Source organism: Polyodon spathula, chromosome 17 (genome assembly GCF_017654505.1).
Source record: "Polyodon spathula isolate WHYD16114869_AA chromosome 17, ASM1765450v1, whole genome shotgun sequence".
Taxonomy (NCBI): Eukaryota; Metazoa; Chordata; class Actinopteri; order Acipenseriformes; family Polyodontidae; genus Polyodon; species Polyodon spathula.
Genome location: NC_054550.1, coordinates 17,344,574 through 17,358,687, shown reverse-complemented (window position 1 = coordinate 17,358,687; position 14,114 = coordinate 17,344,574). Strand labels below are relative to the sequence as shown.

The 14,114-nt window shown below is 43.0% G+C and overlaps 2 protein-coding genes across 4 annotated transcripts in view; both read right to left on the bottom strand.

The window, feature by feature from the left end:
• LOC121330132 (tau-tubulin kinase 2-like) overlaps positions 1-14,114 on the bottom strand; it is a 103,017-nt gene that overhangs the window by 37,159 nt on the left and 51,744 nt on the right. The window lies entirely within an intron of this gene.
• LOC121330133 (zinc finger protein 449-like) lies at positions 199-5,324 on the bottom strand. 2 transcript variants are annotated; one of them, XM_041276422.1, is made up of 3 exons: positions 3,642-5,324; positions 2,202-2,266; positions 199-1,587 (listed from the first exon to the last, which is right to left on the bottom strand). In XM_041276422.1, the coding sequence occupies exon 1, from the start codon at positions 5,194-5,196 to the stop codon at positions 4,291-4,293; it is 906 nt and encodes a 301-aa protein (XP_041132356.1). In that variant the 5' UTR covers positions 5,197-5,324; the 3' UTR covers positions 199-1,587; positions 2,202-2,266; positions 3,642-4,290. The 2 variants fall into 2 exon arrangements, with proteins under 2 accessions (XP_041132356.1, XP_041132357.1); XM_041276423.1 differs by lacking the exon at positions 2,202-2,266.

Below are 14,114 nucleotides of genomic sequence, written 5' to 3'. Positions count from 1 at the left end.
ATTTTTGAGCTCTATCAGAAAAGCCATCAGAAGAAGCCCTCCATTAGAGTGCTGCTCATTTTCATGATGTACTAGAAGAGAGGTTTCCAACCTTTGATTAAAACTCTACCCCTTCTGTCTGGAGGTTTCAACTCAAGTACCAATTTACAATTTTCGCTCTACTGAATGGTACCACAGTTGCAGTAAAAGGCAGAATAATCCGATAAAAAAATTCTTTTTTTTATTTATCATTTATGTCACAACAGTCTGGGACTGACAAACTAGTGGTTTAGGACAGAGTACCAAGTCTTTGGATGCACAGAATCACAAGACAGTATTTGGGAATCTATTTGGTTACATTTGTTTTCTATTCTGCAAAGTTATAAAGAATCCAAAATAATGTCCCCTGTGGTTCAGACAGGCTACATACAGTCAAAACATACAGAAAAACACTATAAAATAAAGGGATGGAAATAAGACTCCTATTGCATGGCAGTTTAATACACTCCGGTTCTTGGTTTTACTATGAGTTTAATAAGACACACTTGATCTTGTTACCTATACATTGTGGTTAATCAAGCTCGTACTAACACCTGGAAGGGGTGAAACTGCCATGCAATATGAGTCAATAGCAATTTCAATTTCCCTGAAATATATTACCAAATACAATAAATTACAATCTTGGTTTCTCCAACAGTGTAGAAAGAAACAAGAGCAGGCAAGGTCAATGCTTCTACAACATGTTCACAAATAAATCAACACAGTCTCACTTTTTCTAGATAGAACATTAAAACAGAAGCCAGCAGAATACTGCTAGCTTCAGCCTAACTGTGAAGTGTCAGTTTGTGCAGGTCTGTTTTTCAAGGTGACAAATCTCTTACGTGGCAATTTTGAATTTGCCTTTGAAACGTATTCTGATATCGTTACACAAATCAGTAGCACAGGTGACTGTATACAATTAGAATTTACAGCAACGCCAGGTTACTGAGGTTCAAATACGAAGTTATCTTTACAGTTTGTCAGGTTACAAAAGTGGCAGCAATATATTTTGCCCCCACAGAAGTAGGATAACTTTTTAGCAATTTTAGCATTTAAAACAAAAAAAAAAGTTTCAAAGATTTCAAACTTCACAATGTATTTATTTATTTATTTAGGTCAGAAAAACAGATGAACATGCACTAACAAACCCACCTTATTAAAAATGTATCTGGAATATTGATTTTATTAGGTTAACGTTGTGTCAGTGTGACAGGATGGTGGTGTAAGACAACAGACTCCAGTCCAGTTTCCCAATTAATGCCCTTGGTTTTATTTCCAAAAAACCCAGGTCACCAAATACGCATTTAAACAAATAATAATAATAATAATAATAATAATAATAATAATAATAATAATAATAATAATAAACAACAGAGCCACTGGGATACACAACAATGTGTAACCTGACAAAGCAAAGAGAAACGGGGGTTTGCAGTCCGAATAATAAACAGAAAAACAATCTGTCTTCCTTCCATGAGTCTGGGAATGGGAAAAACACGGGGAATAATAAACCCAGCACTTCCGGGTTGTCGCTCCTCAGACGTACTCCCGGAGCGTCCCGTTAGTGCTCTATAAAATACAAAAAGGAGAAGGGATTAACAGGTCAGCCCAGAACACAGACAACCCGTCTTTCAACTCCCTTGCTTTGTTTCTCCGTTCTCGTTTTCTCTCTCTCTCTCTCACAGTACATTGCCAGCAGGAGCAGAACCCTGGGCTACGCCCCCTTTTGTGCGCTCCATCCCGTTCCCATTGGTCAGCGAGGGCAACCGCCGTCAACCAATACGCAATTGCCACCACGCTTTCCGACTGGGTCGATGACGTTGCGCACCGCGGCTCCGTCCCCTTTCCAGGTGGCCGACTTCCACCTCCCCTGGGGATGACTGTGTTTTAAAATGGAACAGTCCATCTGGAGTTGAAAATGCCATTTTTCCACATGAATTGCAGGTCAAAGGGATCTGCCAATATCCCTTCGTCAGGTCCAGAGTTGAGATAAACCTGGCCAGTCGGTCGAGGAGTTCGTCGATCCGAGGCATGGGATAGGCGTCGAACTTGACGATAGCATTGACCTTTCGAAAGTCAACACAGAAGCGATTAGTGCCATCCTTCTTAGCCACTATAACAATGGGACTGCACCATTCGCTTCTGGAAGGCTCAATGACCCCGAGTTCGAGCATCGCCCTCACCTCGTTCTGGACGCCACTCCGCCGGCTTTCTGGGATCCGGTAGGGCCTCTCCCGAACAGTGATCCCTGGCGGAGTAATAACAGCATATTTGGTAAGGTTTGTTCTGCCGGGCACGTCAGAAAACACATCCCCAAATTTCCTGATCAACTTACGCAATTCCACCCGCTGATCCGGAAGTAACTGTTCCCCCATTGAAATCTGACTGGGGCTAGGGGCCTAGGTCATCATCCATCTTGCCTGGGGCTAGGAATAAGACCTCCCTTGCCTTCCAGGGCTTTAATAAGTTGATATGGTAAATTTATGTTTTGTTTTGCCGGTCGGGTTGCCTAATTTCATAATTTATTAGTCCTACAGCCCGTATCACCTCATACGGCCCCTGCCATTTAGCACACAGTTTCGATTCCAAAGATGGAAGAAGCAGCATTACTTTATCTCTTAGTCGAAAGGTTCGAATTTGTGCATTAGTATTGTAATGCTGCTGTTGCCGATGTTGAGCCGATCTAAGATTGTCTTGAGCTAAGTGACCAATTAAATCAAGACGTTCCCTTAGTAGGAGCACATGCTGCACTACATTTTTAGAGGAGCTTTTATGTTCTTCCCAACCTTCTCTCAACAGGTCGAGGATGCCCCGTGGCTGCCGGCCATATAACAACTCAAAGGGGGAAAATCCCATTGAGCTCTGAGGCACCTCCCTCACAGCGAAGAGTAAGTAAGGCAGAAGAGTAGCCCAGTGTTTCTGCTCCTGACTCACAAACCGTCTCAACATTTTCTTCAATGTTTGGTTGAAACGTTCCATCAAACCATCCGTTTGGGGATGATAAACAGACATCCTGATGGGACATATCTTTAGAATTTTGTACACCTGCTGTAGCGTTTTTGACAAGAAGCTTGTTCCGCGATCAGTTAATGTTTCTTTGGGAATCCCTACTCTAGCCATCATCTGACTTAACTCTTTCGCAATTGCAGTGACACTAGTGGACCGCAAATAAACTGCTTCCGGGTACCACGTTGCATAATCCACCATTACTAATATGTGCGTGTACCCGGAATCAGAAGGCAACACCGGCCCAATTATGTCCATTGCAATGAGTTTGAAGGGAGTGGAGAAAATAGGCAATGGGACCAAAGGGGCGGGGTGCTCTCAACCTGGCGCTACTCTCTGGCATTCCGGGCATGTAGCTACATATTTCGCCACCTCAGTGTAGAGTCCTACCCAATAAAATCGAGCCAGTATTCGGTCCCTCGTCTTGTCAACACCAAGGTGTCCTGCAAAGGGGACGTCATGCGCCAGCCTCATGACCTCTGGTCGACAGGACGGGGGAACCAACAACTGTTTGACAGGCTGTCCTGTGCCCGGGGCTAGATTTACCCTATATAGTAAGTGTCCCTCTACAAAAAAGTGGGGATATACCAGCGTCCTGATGACGTCAACATCCTTACCCTCAATAGACCGAGCCTGTTCCCAAGCGTGCACCAGTGTGGGATCGTTGTTCTGCTCCCACACTAGGTCTGCGCTTGAGGCCCACACGTCCGGGATATTGACAGGGGCTGGAGCAGTCTCCACCCTCAAGGGTCAAGTAGCCTCGCCCGCCCGGTCACACTGTGTACCCACTCCCTTCGATTGTCGTTTGGGACCATCAGACCCTTCCCCCGCCAGGCCCCAACCGTGTCTGATCAAGGCACCTTCCCACTTTTCCCTCCGTCTCTCCTTGTGTGTTTTCCTAGGACGAAAAAGTGGAGAAAACAGTTCTGCATGGAAAGGAAAAATGGTGCCAATTACTTCCTTTCCTCGGGGGGTCTGCCGTGTCTACACGTGTGGTCGAGGCTGCCGATATTTTTACCAAATCCTTATATTGCAGCCAGTCTCGACCCAGAATAATTGGGTGTGGTAATTTTTCGGCCACCCCTACTACCAGGTGGCGCTTTATCGGGCCTACCGCTAAATACAGTTTTAGGGTGGGGTATGTCGCCGTGTCTCCATGGATACAGGAGATCGACACCTGATCTTGTGGCTGCCATGACACACCGCCGAGGAGAGCTGTCCGAATCAAAGTTTGCTCACACCCTGTGTCCACTAACGTGTGGGTCTTCACATTTCCCAGCATAACATCAACCATACACGGGCCCTCCCGACCATTTCCCCATTTCCTACCTGTCTCCGATGCCAGGTGACATACAGCCAAGTCGCAGACGCAGCCGGGCAGTACCTGGCGATGTGTCCTGGCTGCTGGCACCTAAAACAGACTGGTGGGGCAGAGGGCAGGGCCGATACATATTTGTCCCGCTGTTGATATGACAGCGAGGCAGGGGAAACCATTCTACCCCAGCTGGGGGCCAACCTCTGCCGCCATGGCAAGGGGGCTGGATGGCCCGACGGGGTCGGTGATCTGGCAGGTCTTGGTCCGGGGGGTGTTTTGATGGTGGTCCCTGGGGGAGGGCAGTTCATCAGGGTGGATTGGGAGGACATGAGGGCGTCCTCAAAATTTTCGGCCAACGCCACGGCCTGGTCCAGGGTAGCTGGGTTGCGCTGGTGAATCCAGGCCTGCGTTTCAGCCCCGACCACATGGTAGAACTGCTCCATAACAATGGCCTCCCCCATCTGAACCCCGGTCTTTTGGGTAGTGTTCAGCCATTGCGCCATGTTGTTGCATAACCGCTGGGCCACCACCCTGGGCTGGGTGTTCGGTGGCCACCGGAACTCTCGGAACCTGACCCGGTGAGTCTCCCCTGTGATGTTAAGACGGCGGAGGATAGCCTGTTTCACCAGGTCGTACTGGGCAGCGTCGTCATCTGTCATGGCCCGGTACGCTGCTTGCGCTTCCCCAATTAAGCAGGGGCCAAGTTGGCTCGCCCAGTACTCCCGGGGCCATGCTGCAGTGTTGGCCAGTCGATCAAAGGCCACAAGGTAAGCTTCCGGGTCAACCTTCCCCGTCATTTTCTGGGCCCGGGCCTTCAAGGCCACCATCACGGGGCCCGCTGTTGACGTCACCCCCATCCTGACCCTCTCGATGAGAGCCGTATATCACTCATCCCTCCTCCGTTCCTCAGCCTCCACGTGTGACAAGATGAACGTATGGTGTAAGACAAAAGACTCCAGTCCAGTTTTCCAATTAATGCGCTTGGTTTTATTTCCAAAAAACCCAGGTCACCAAATACGCATTTAAACAAATAATAATAATAATAATAATAATAATAATAATAATAATAATAATAATAATAATAATAATAAACAATAGAGCTGCCGGGATACACAACGATGTGTAACCTGACAAAGCAAAGAGAAACGGGGGTTTGCAGTCCGAATAATAAACAGAAAAACAATCTGTCTTCCTTCCGTGAGTCGGGGAACGGGAAAAACACGGGGAATAATAAACCCAGCACTTCCGGGTTGTCGCTCCTCTGATGTACTCCCGGAGCGTCCCGTTAGTGCTCTATAAAATACAAAAAGAAGAAGGGATTAACAGGTCAGCCCAAAACACAGACAACCCGTCTTTCAACTCCCTTGCTTTGTTTCTCCATTCGTTGTTTGTTTTCGTTTTCGCTCTCTCTCTCTCTCTCTCACAGTACCTTGCCAGCAGGAGCAGAACCCTGGGCTACGCCCCCTTTTGTGCGCTCCGTCCCGTTCCCATTGGTCAGCGAGGGCAACCGCCGTCAACCAATACGCAATTGCCACCACGCTTTCCGACTGGGTCGATGACGTTGCGCACCGCGGCTCCGTCCCCTTTCCAGGTGGCCGACTTCCACCTCCCCTGGGGATGACTGCTCCTCCTCCCTAACACCCTCACCGGTCGGGAGGGAGATCTAAAACAATTCTTTCTTTGCCACAGTCAGTAATATAGTTTTTTGTATTTCATGTTTCAGATTATTATATGTATATAGAAAAGCATTCCTATTCAATTTAAAAATTAAACTAGAAGACTATAATACATAAGACCAGGGGTGTCAAACTCAATTTTACCAAGGGTCATGTCTTAATTTAACGTTTGATTCGCAGGCCACAAAATGCACACCTCTTAAATATACACATGCACTTTAATAGGTGATATAGAAAACTCATGTTTACATTCACAGTTTTTAATACATACACATGTACTTTATTATGACTTGTTAATTTAAAACACATGTTATCTATCTTTACATACACATGTACTTTATTATGACTTGTTAATTTAAAACACATGTTATCTATCTTATCTAGTTGCTGCCCTGTGCGTTCTCATTTACTTACGAAATCTGGCACCTTTTTCGTGAGACAAGCTTGTCAATATTGGGATTCATGTTTTGTGCTGAAGTTATCTTTAGCACGGACTGTAGATGCTTGTCATTCAGGTGAGATCTTGAGTGGATTTATTAATCTTCATCAGTGAAAATAGCTGTTTGCAAAAGTACATACTGCCAAACATTGACATGACGCATGCAGCCTGAATGCGAAGCTGTGGGAATGTGGCTGGAAGGAACGGCTAAAACTGCTCAGTTGAGAATATTGCACTGCAATTCAATAAATTCCACCTGGATGTCTTCTGGTGCAGTTTCCACATGTACACCAAACGGGTTTGAAAAAAGCTGGAACTGGAACTGCTACTTGAGAAAATCTGAAAAATGGTACTCAAATTCCACACGCAACACGTTTAGTTTTGCCACAAACGCACTACCAGGAAAAGTAAAATCTACCACAGAATCACATACAGCTTGGCACGTTAGGAAATGGGAAAGCTTTCCTTGCTGCACGTGTTTTTCCCACACGTGTAACTTTAGCTCAAGCATCTCAAAACCGTCATACATTTCAGTTATGACTTGTTTACAGCCTTGCAGTTTCTCATTTAAATTGTTGAGCTGTTTGGTTATATTGCAGAGAAATCCCAAATCACACAACCACTTTGCATCTGAAAGCTCTTGAATTTCTTTCTCTATTGTGCTTGACAATTTCTATTCTTGATGGAATTCAAAGAACTTTGTAAGTACTGCACCGCGGCTAAGCCAGCGAACTTCGGTGTTGTGTGGCAAACCAACATATTGAGCATTAAGCTTGTCAAGCAACTTTTGGAATTGCCAGTGATTCAAACCTTTCGTCCTGATGAAATTTATCGTTTTCACAACCGTGACCATTATGTGATACATTTTTAGCATCTTTTCACACAGCGCTTGCTGGTGTAGAATACAGTGGTACGTTATAAGAGTCGTAGGACAATTCACCTCCTGTAGTTTTTTGCACCCCAAAGCAACAAGGCCATTTTTTTTTTGCGTCGTCTGTTGTTGTCAATCCAGCTAATTTCTCCCACTGTAATTTTATGTTGAGTACACACTTCTCAAGTTGTTGAAATAAATATTTGCTGTGGTAGTGCTGTGCACAGCTGCAACATCTAAAAGCTCTTGGGTAATAGTGAAGTTTGCATCAACACCCTGGATAAAAATAGATAAAGCAGCAGTATCAGTAATATCTGTGCTCTCATCAACAGCAAGAGAAAAGGCTACGAAATAGCTTGCTTTTCCAGTGAGCTAATCTTAAGATCAGTAGCCAGGTCATCCACTCTTTCAGCCATGGTATTTCTTGAAAGACTGACATTGGAAAACCTTCAAACTCGCAATATTTTTTTTCGTTGTGGCGCCTTAAATCGAATTCTTTCATCACCGCAATACTTCCCTTACATACCAAGCAAATGGGATTTTCTTGCTGCTCTATAATAAATATTCAGAGTCCCACCTTTCCTGAAACAATCTGCCTTCCTTATTGATTTTTCTTTTTTCTGACATTTTGAGAGTACTACAACACAGAGACTGCTTCTCTTTACTGAGCCACCAACACCACTCCCTTGGTGGTCTCTCTCATAGCTTTGGAGATAAACCAGTGCTCAAAGAGGGGGTATAATAGTAATTATTTGCTTCTTAAGCAGACTCACAAACCTTGTGGGCTTGTCAGCAGATCTGCTCCAGTGAACTCCTTTTTTTGACGACCTCTTGAACTTCTAGATGCCCCATCGTGGCCCATTCTTTGTGTAATTATAAGTTAACTCTACAATGTGATTTTCTCTTCTGGCTAGCCTAATCTACAGTAATTTCCCGGAGATTGAGGCAACACATGTAGGTTGACACAGGACCTTTAATTTCAGTGAGTCGGGCTGCATTCACAATCAGTCATGCTGCGCATTCAATCAATCATTCATTCAAATCTCTCTTAAAAGGTAGGTTCTCATTCATAGCTGACTTTAGAAAATCAGGAGAACTAAGGAAATATGCAATAATTATCAAGGATGGAGGACATTTAGTTTATCCAGGTGTGACAAAGTGCCTGCCCCCGTGTGTATTTTCTGTTATATGTTGCGTGTGGTGTGTTAAAATGTTGGCGTACAGTCATTGGTACACGGGATATAAACGGGTCTGTGTAACACGAGTGTTTAAAATGTATATTTGTATTTAGGCACGCGGATTGCACAGCACTTCACGTGCAAGTAAAATGTAATATGTGAGCACGGGGAATTGCACTTTATTAATTCACATGCAGTTGTACCGTGACTCCAATTGAATGACTGATTAGCAGTTGAGTCTCGGTACAGCTGCATAAGCAGCATGTTTTCACATACTTTGGGTTGTGTGTTTGGTGAGTGGAGAACGGGATAGAGACACAGGTAATAATTGTGATAATTGCAATAATATTAAGTTAAATATCTGCTCACCGTATTGTCTATATAGTCTGTTTTGTTTGTCTTTTGTTTTGGAGACGAGTGCTGTGTCCTGTGTTTATGTTTGTTACAACCTTTTTATTTACTGTTCTGTTAATTCATTAAATGCTGAGCGAAACCATTTACTCAGCTCCACCAAACTCCACCTCTTTCTCTGTTTATTTCCGGGTTCCTGTTTCTGGTCTGACGTCCCCCACTCTGGCCGTCTTTGTGACACCAGGACAGAGATGTATTGTCCTCTATTGGATTTTAGCTATGCTTGATCACAATTTGATCACAATTGGATACGTATTTCTCTAGATATAACTGTGAAGGAGTTCTTTGAAGTGTGACATGCTGCAATGCACCAGGGGATAAAAATTAGAACAAAGCCTGACCACTATTGATAGGTTTCATCTTCGAAACTATCAATCCCCAATACAAACAAGAAGATAAACATCATCAAACTGCATATGTGCTTAAGGATCCAAAAAAATAGGTTAGCATTTATATCGACTGTCGACAAAATCATTTCATAAATCTTACCTGTCACTTAATGCCATTCTGTAGGTCTCAGATGTGCAGTTTTTTTATAGGGCAACTTATTTCCATTTAAAATATGATACATGGTATTAAACAAGGTAAAAAAAGCACTCTGTTTTCTTGACTTGCTGCCAAGAAATCCGTTACTGCTTCACTTCCTAGATTATTTTAAAAGTGCTTTCTAGTCATGCAGATTATTCCAGATCTGTGCAGACCTGCGACAAAGCGAGTGGAAGCGACAGCGAGTGGGAGAAGTACAGGCGTGGAAAAGTACAGAGCAGTTTAGAAGCAGAAAGGAGAAATTGCATCTGGAATTGCTTTAATCAGAAAACAGAGGACATTGGGGAAACACAGCAGCAGCTCAAAGTCAAACAGCCGCGTGTGTTTTTCTGATAACAAACAAGCTGAAACTCGGAGCAGCTGATTCAAATTCAGCGCCGTTCTGAGACACTGGCGAGGGGAGGAGCCAACAGCACAGCAGAACAACGCAGTTAAACAAGGCAGTCTTCCCAGCGACAACGAGTGGAAGCGACAGCGAGTGGGAGAAGTACAGGCGTGGAAAGTACAGAGCAGTTTAGAAGCAGAAAGGAGAAATTGCATCTGGAATTGCTTAATCAGAAAACAGAGAACATTGGGGAAACGCAGCAGCAGCTCAAAGTCAAACAGCCATGTGTGTTTTTCTGATAACAAACAAGCTGAAACTCGGAGCAGCTGATTCAAATTCAGTGCCGTTCTGAGACACTGGCAAGGGGAGGAACCAACAGCACAGCAGTTTGAAAGCAGGTTGACAACTGCAGAAGAAACTAAACTTAAAAAAAAACCCTCAACATGGTCTTCAAGCCAGTAATCTGTGACACCTGCTTGATGTGGGAAATCTGAGAAAACCAAGCGGAGCTAAACCAAGTGTGCGTAAAGTGCCGCGCGATCCAGGACTTGCATAAACTAGTAAGTATGCTAGAAATGGAGCTGGAAGAAGTGAGACAGCAACAGGATCTTGAGGAACTGGCACACCCACAATTCATGGAAGTCTGCATCACCCCTAACAGACTGAAAGCCACCAGGGAGATGGAAGGTCAGAACAGCTGGGTTCAGGTAGGCAGAAGCAGGGGAAAAAAGAAACTTTGTCAAACACAACCACCAGAAATCAAAACAACCAACAGATTTGAGTCACTTCAGAATTTTGAGGAGCAGAACCAACAACAAGAGAATGAAAGGAACAACATCCAGGACCCCATTGACAGTGGTGACCAGACAGCAAAAAGAAGGGAGGTCATGATTGTTGGGGACTCCATATTGAGAAACATAGCAAGTTCAATTCGCAGTTTGGACCCCCTTACTACAACAGTGTGCTGCCTTCCGGGAGCCTCGGTCAAGCACATCACTGAGAACATGGACAGGCTCCTAGAACGAACAGGAGACGACCCAGTAGTAGTTGTCCACATCGGTACAAACAACATTGGAAGAGATAGACCAAAATCCCTGCAAAACAAATTCAGAAAGCTAGGAAAGAAATTAAAAGAGAAAACCAAAACTGTGGTATTTTCTGGGATACTACCGGCACCTTGCAAAGGACCATATGGACAGCTGGAAATAATTAATCAAAACGCATGGCTGAAGACGTGGTGCACACGGGAAGGCTTCACCTATCTTGATCATTGGACCACATTCTACAACGAGGACTATCTGTATAGACGGGATGGACTGCATTTAAATAACAAGGGAACCAGTCTACTTGGAGAAAAGATCCTCGAGCAGGTTCAGAAGCATTTAAACTAGAAAGGAAGGGGGGAGAAATCAACAAAAAAACAGAAGGGAGACCGCATCAAAACAAGAACAACAACTCAGGTAAGACAACCATTAAATGTATTTATCTAAATGCTAGAAGTATCAGAAACAAAATTCTAGAACTTGAAGCTACTGCACTAACAGGTAACTATGATGTGATAGGTGTTACAGAAACTTGGTTGTCTGAGAGTGATGGGGACGAATATAATATTTGTGGGTATACACTGTATAGGAAAGACAGGCAGGACAGAAGAGGAGGAGGGGTAGCGCTATACATAAGAAACAGTCTTGAAGCCCAGGTGTTAAACCTGGACAAAGAAAATAAAACCGAATCAATATGGGTCAGAATAACGGACAAAAATTCAAAGGGCATAATAATAGGAGCATGCTATAGACCGCCAGATTCAGACGGTGAGCACAATAATCTGTTATACAATGACATTAGAAATGCGTGTAGCAAAGGAGAAGCCATACTAATGGGGGATTTCAACTTCCCCCATATAAAATGGGAAAACCCGGTGGGTAGCACGAAGGATGAAATAGAAATGGTGGAAATGACAAATGACTGCTTCCTAACACAATTTGTCAAGGCACCGACTAGAGGGGAGGCATGCCTTGATTTAGTCTTTTCAAATAATGAAGACAGAATAACTAAAACAGAGGTCAGAGAACCACTGGCAAACTCAGACCACAACATGGTCTCATTTGAAGTGTTTTTTAAATCCCCAAAAGTAATGACTAAAGCTAAGGTTTACAATTTTAGAAAAGCAAACTATGAAGGTATGAAACAGAGACTAACAGAAGTAGATTGGAGTAAAATAGAGAAAACACCCACAGAAGAAGGATGGTTGTTCTTCAAAAATGTAGTACTAGAGGCACAAAACAATTATATCCCTAAAGTAGACAAATCTAAATGTAAAACTAAATTGCCAAAATGGTTTAATAGATCAATTAAAAAAAATATTCAGCGAAAAAAGGCACTTTACAGAGCATTAAAAAAGGACCAAAAAGAAAGTACGCAGAAAGAGTACACAGAACTGCAAACGCAAGTCAAAAAGGAAGTTAGAAAGGCCAAGAGAGAAATAGAAATGAACATTGCTAAGGGAGCTAAAACCAATTCCAAAATGTTTTTCCAATATTACAACAGCAAGCGAACATTCAAAGAGGAGATTAAATGTTTAAGAGATACAAATGGCAAAATCGTAGATGAAGAAAAAAAAATAGCAAATATATTAAATGATTACTTTTCACAAGTTTTTACAAAGGAAGATACTGACAACATGCCCCACATGTCATCCAGTTCCTATCCAGTTTTAAATAACTTTAGCATAACTGAGGCAGAAGTGTTAAAGGGACTAGGAGCTCTTAAAATAAACAAATCCCCTGGGCCGGATGAGATCCTCCCAGTAGTACTCAAAGAAATGAAAGAAGTAATTTACAAACCGCTAACCAAGATCATGCAGCAGTCTCTTGACACAGGGGTGGTACCGACAGACTGGAAAATTGCAAACGTAATACCGATCCACAAAAAGGGAAACAAAACTGAACCAGGTAACTACAGACCAGTAAGCCTGACTTCTATTATATGCAAACTTATGGAAACTATAATAAGATCCAAAATGGAAAATTACCTATATGGTAACAGGGTCCTGGGAGACAGTCAACATGGTTTTAGGAAAGGGAGATCGTGTCTAACTAACTTGCTTGATTTTTTTGAGGATGCAACATCGATAATGGATAATTGCAAAGCATATGACATGGTTTATTTAGATTTCCAGAAAGCTTTTGACAAAGTCCCGCACAAAAGATTAATTCTCAAACTGAACGCAGTTGGGATTCAAGGAAACACATGTACATGGATTAGGGAGTGGTTAACATGTAGAAAACAGAAAGTACTGATTAGAGGAAAAACCTCAGAATGGAGTGTGGTAACCAGCGGTGTACCACAGGGATCAGTATTAGGTCCTCTGCTATTCCTAATCTACATTAATGATTTAGATTCTGGTATAGTAAGCAAACTTGTTAAATTTGCAGACGACACAAAAGTAGGAGGAGTGGCAAACACTGTTGCAGCAGCAAAGGTCATTCAAAATGATCTAGACAAGATTCAGAACTGGGCAGACACATGGCAAATGACATTTAATAGAGAAAAGTGTAAGGTACTGCACGCAGGAAATAAAAATGTACATTATAAATATCATATGGGAGATACTGAAATTGGAGAAGGAATCTATGAAAAAGACCTAGGAGTTTTTGTTGACTCAGAAATGTCTTCATCTAGACAATGTGGGGAAGCTATAAAAAAGACTAACAAGATGCTCGGATACATTGTGAAAAGTGTTGAATTTAAATCAAGGGAAGTAATGTTAAAACTGTACAATGCACTAGTAAGACCTCATCTTGAATATTGTGTGCAGTTCTGGTCACCTCGCTATAAAAAAGATATTGCTGCTCTTGAAAGAGTGCAAAGAAGGGTGACCAGAATTATTCCGGGCTTAAAAGGCATGTCATATGCAGACAGGCTAAAAGAATTGAATCTGTTCAGTCTTGAACAAAGAAGACTACGTGGCGACCTAATTCAAGCATTCAAAATTCTAAAAGGTATTGACAGTGTCGACCCAAGGGACTTTTTCAGCCTGAAAAAAGAAACAAGGACCAGGGGTCACAAATGGAGTTTAGACAAAGGGGCATTCAGAACAGAAAATAGGAGACATTTTTTTACACAGAGAATTGTGAGGGTCTGGAATCAACTCCCCAGTAATGTTGTTGAAGCTGACACCCTGGGATCCTTCAAGAAGCTGCTTGATGAGATTTTGGGATCAATAAGCTACTAACAACCAAACGAGCAAGATGGGCCGAATGGCCTCCTCTCGTTTGTAAACTTTCTTATGTTCTTATGTTCTTATGTAAAGTCTGTCCCTGAGGACTG

Bases quoted from the DNA above. Each gene is read 5' to 3' on its own strand.
- LOC121330133 (XM_041276422.1), bottom strand. From the start codon at position 5,196: ATGGGGGTGACGTCAACAGCGGGCCCCGTGATGGTGGCCTTGAAGGCC.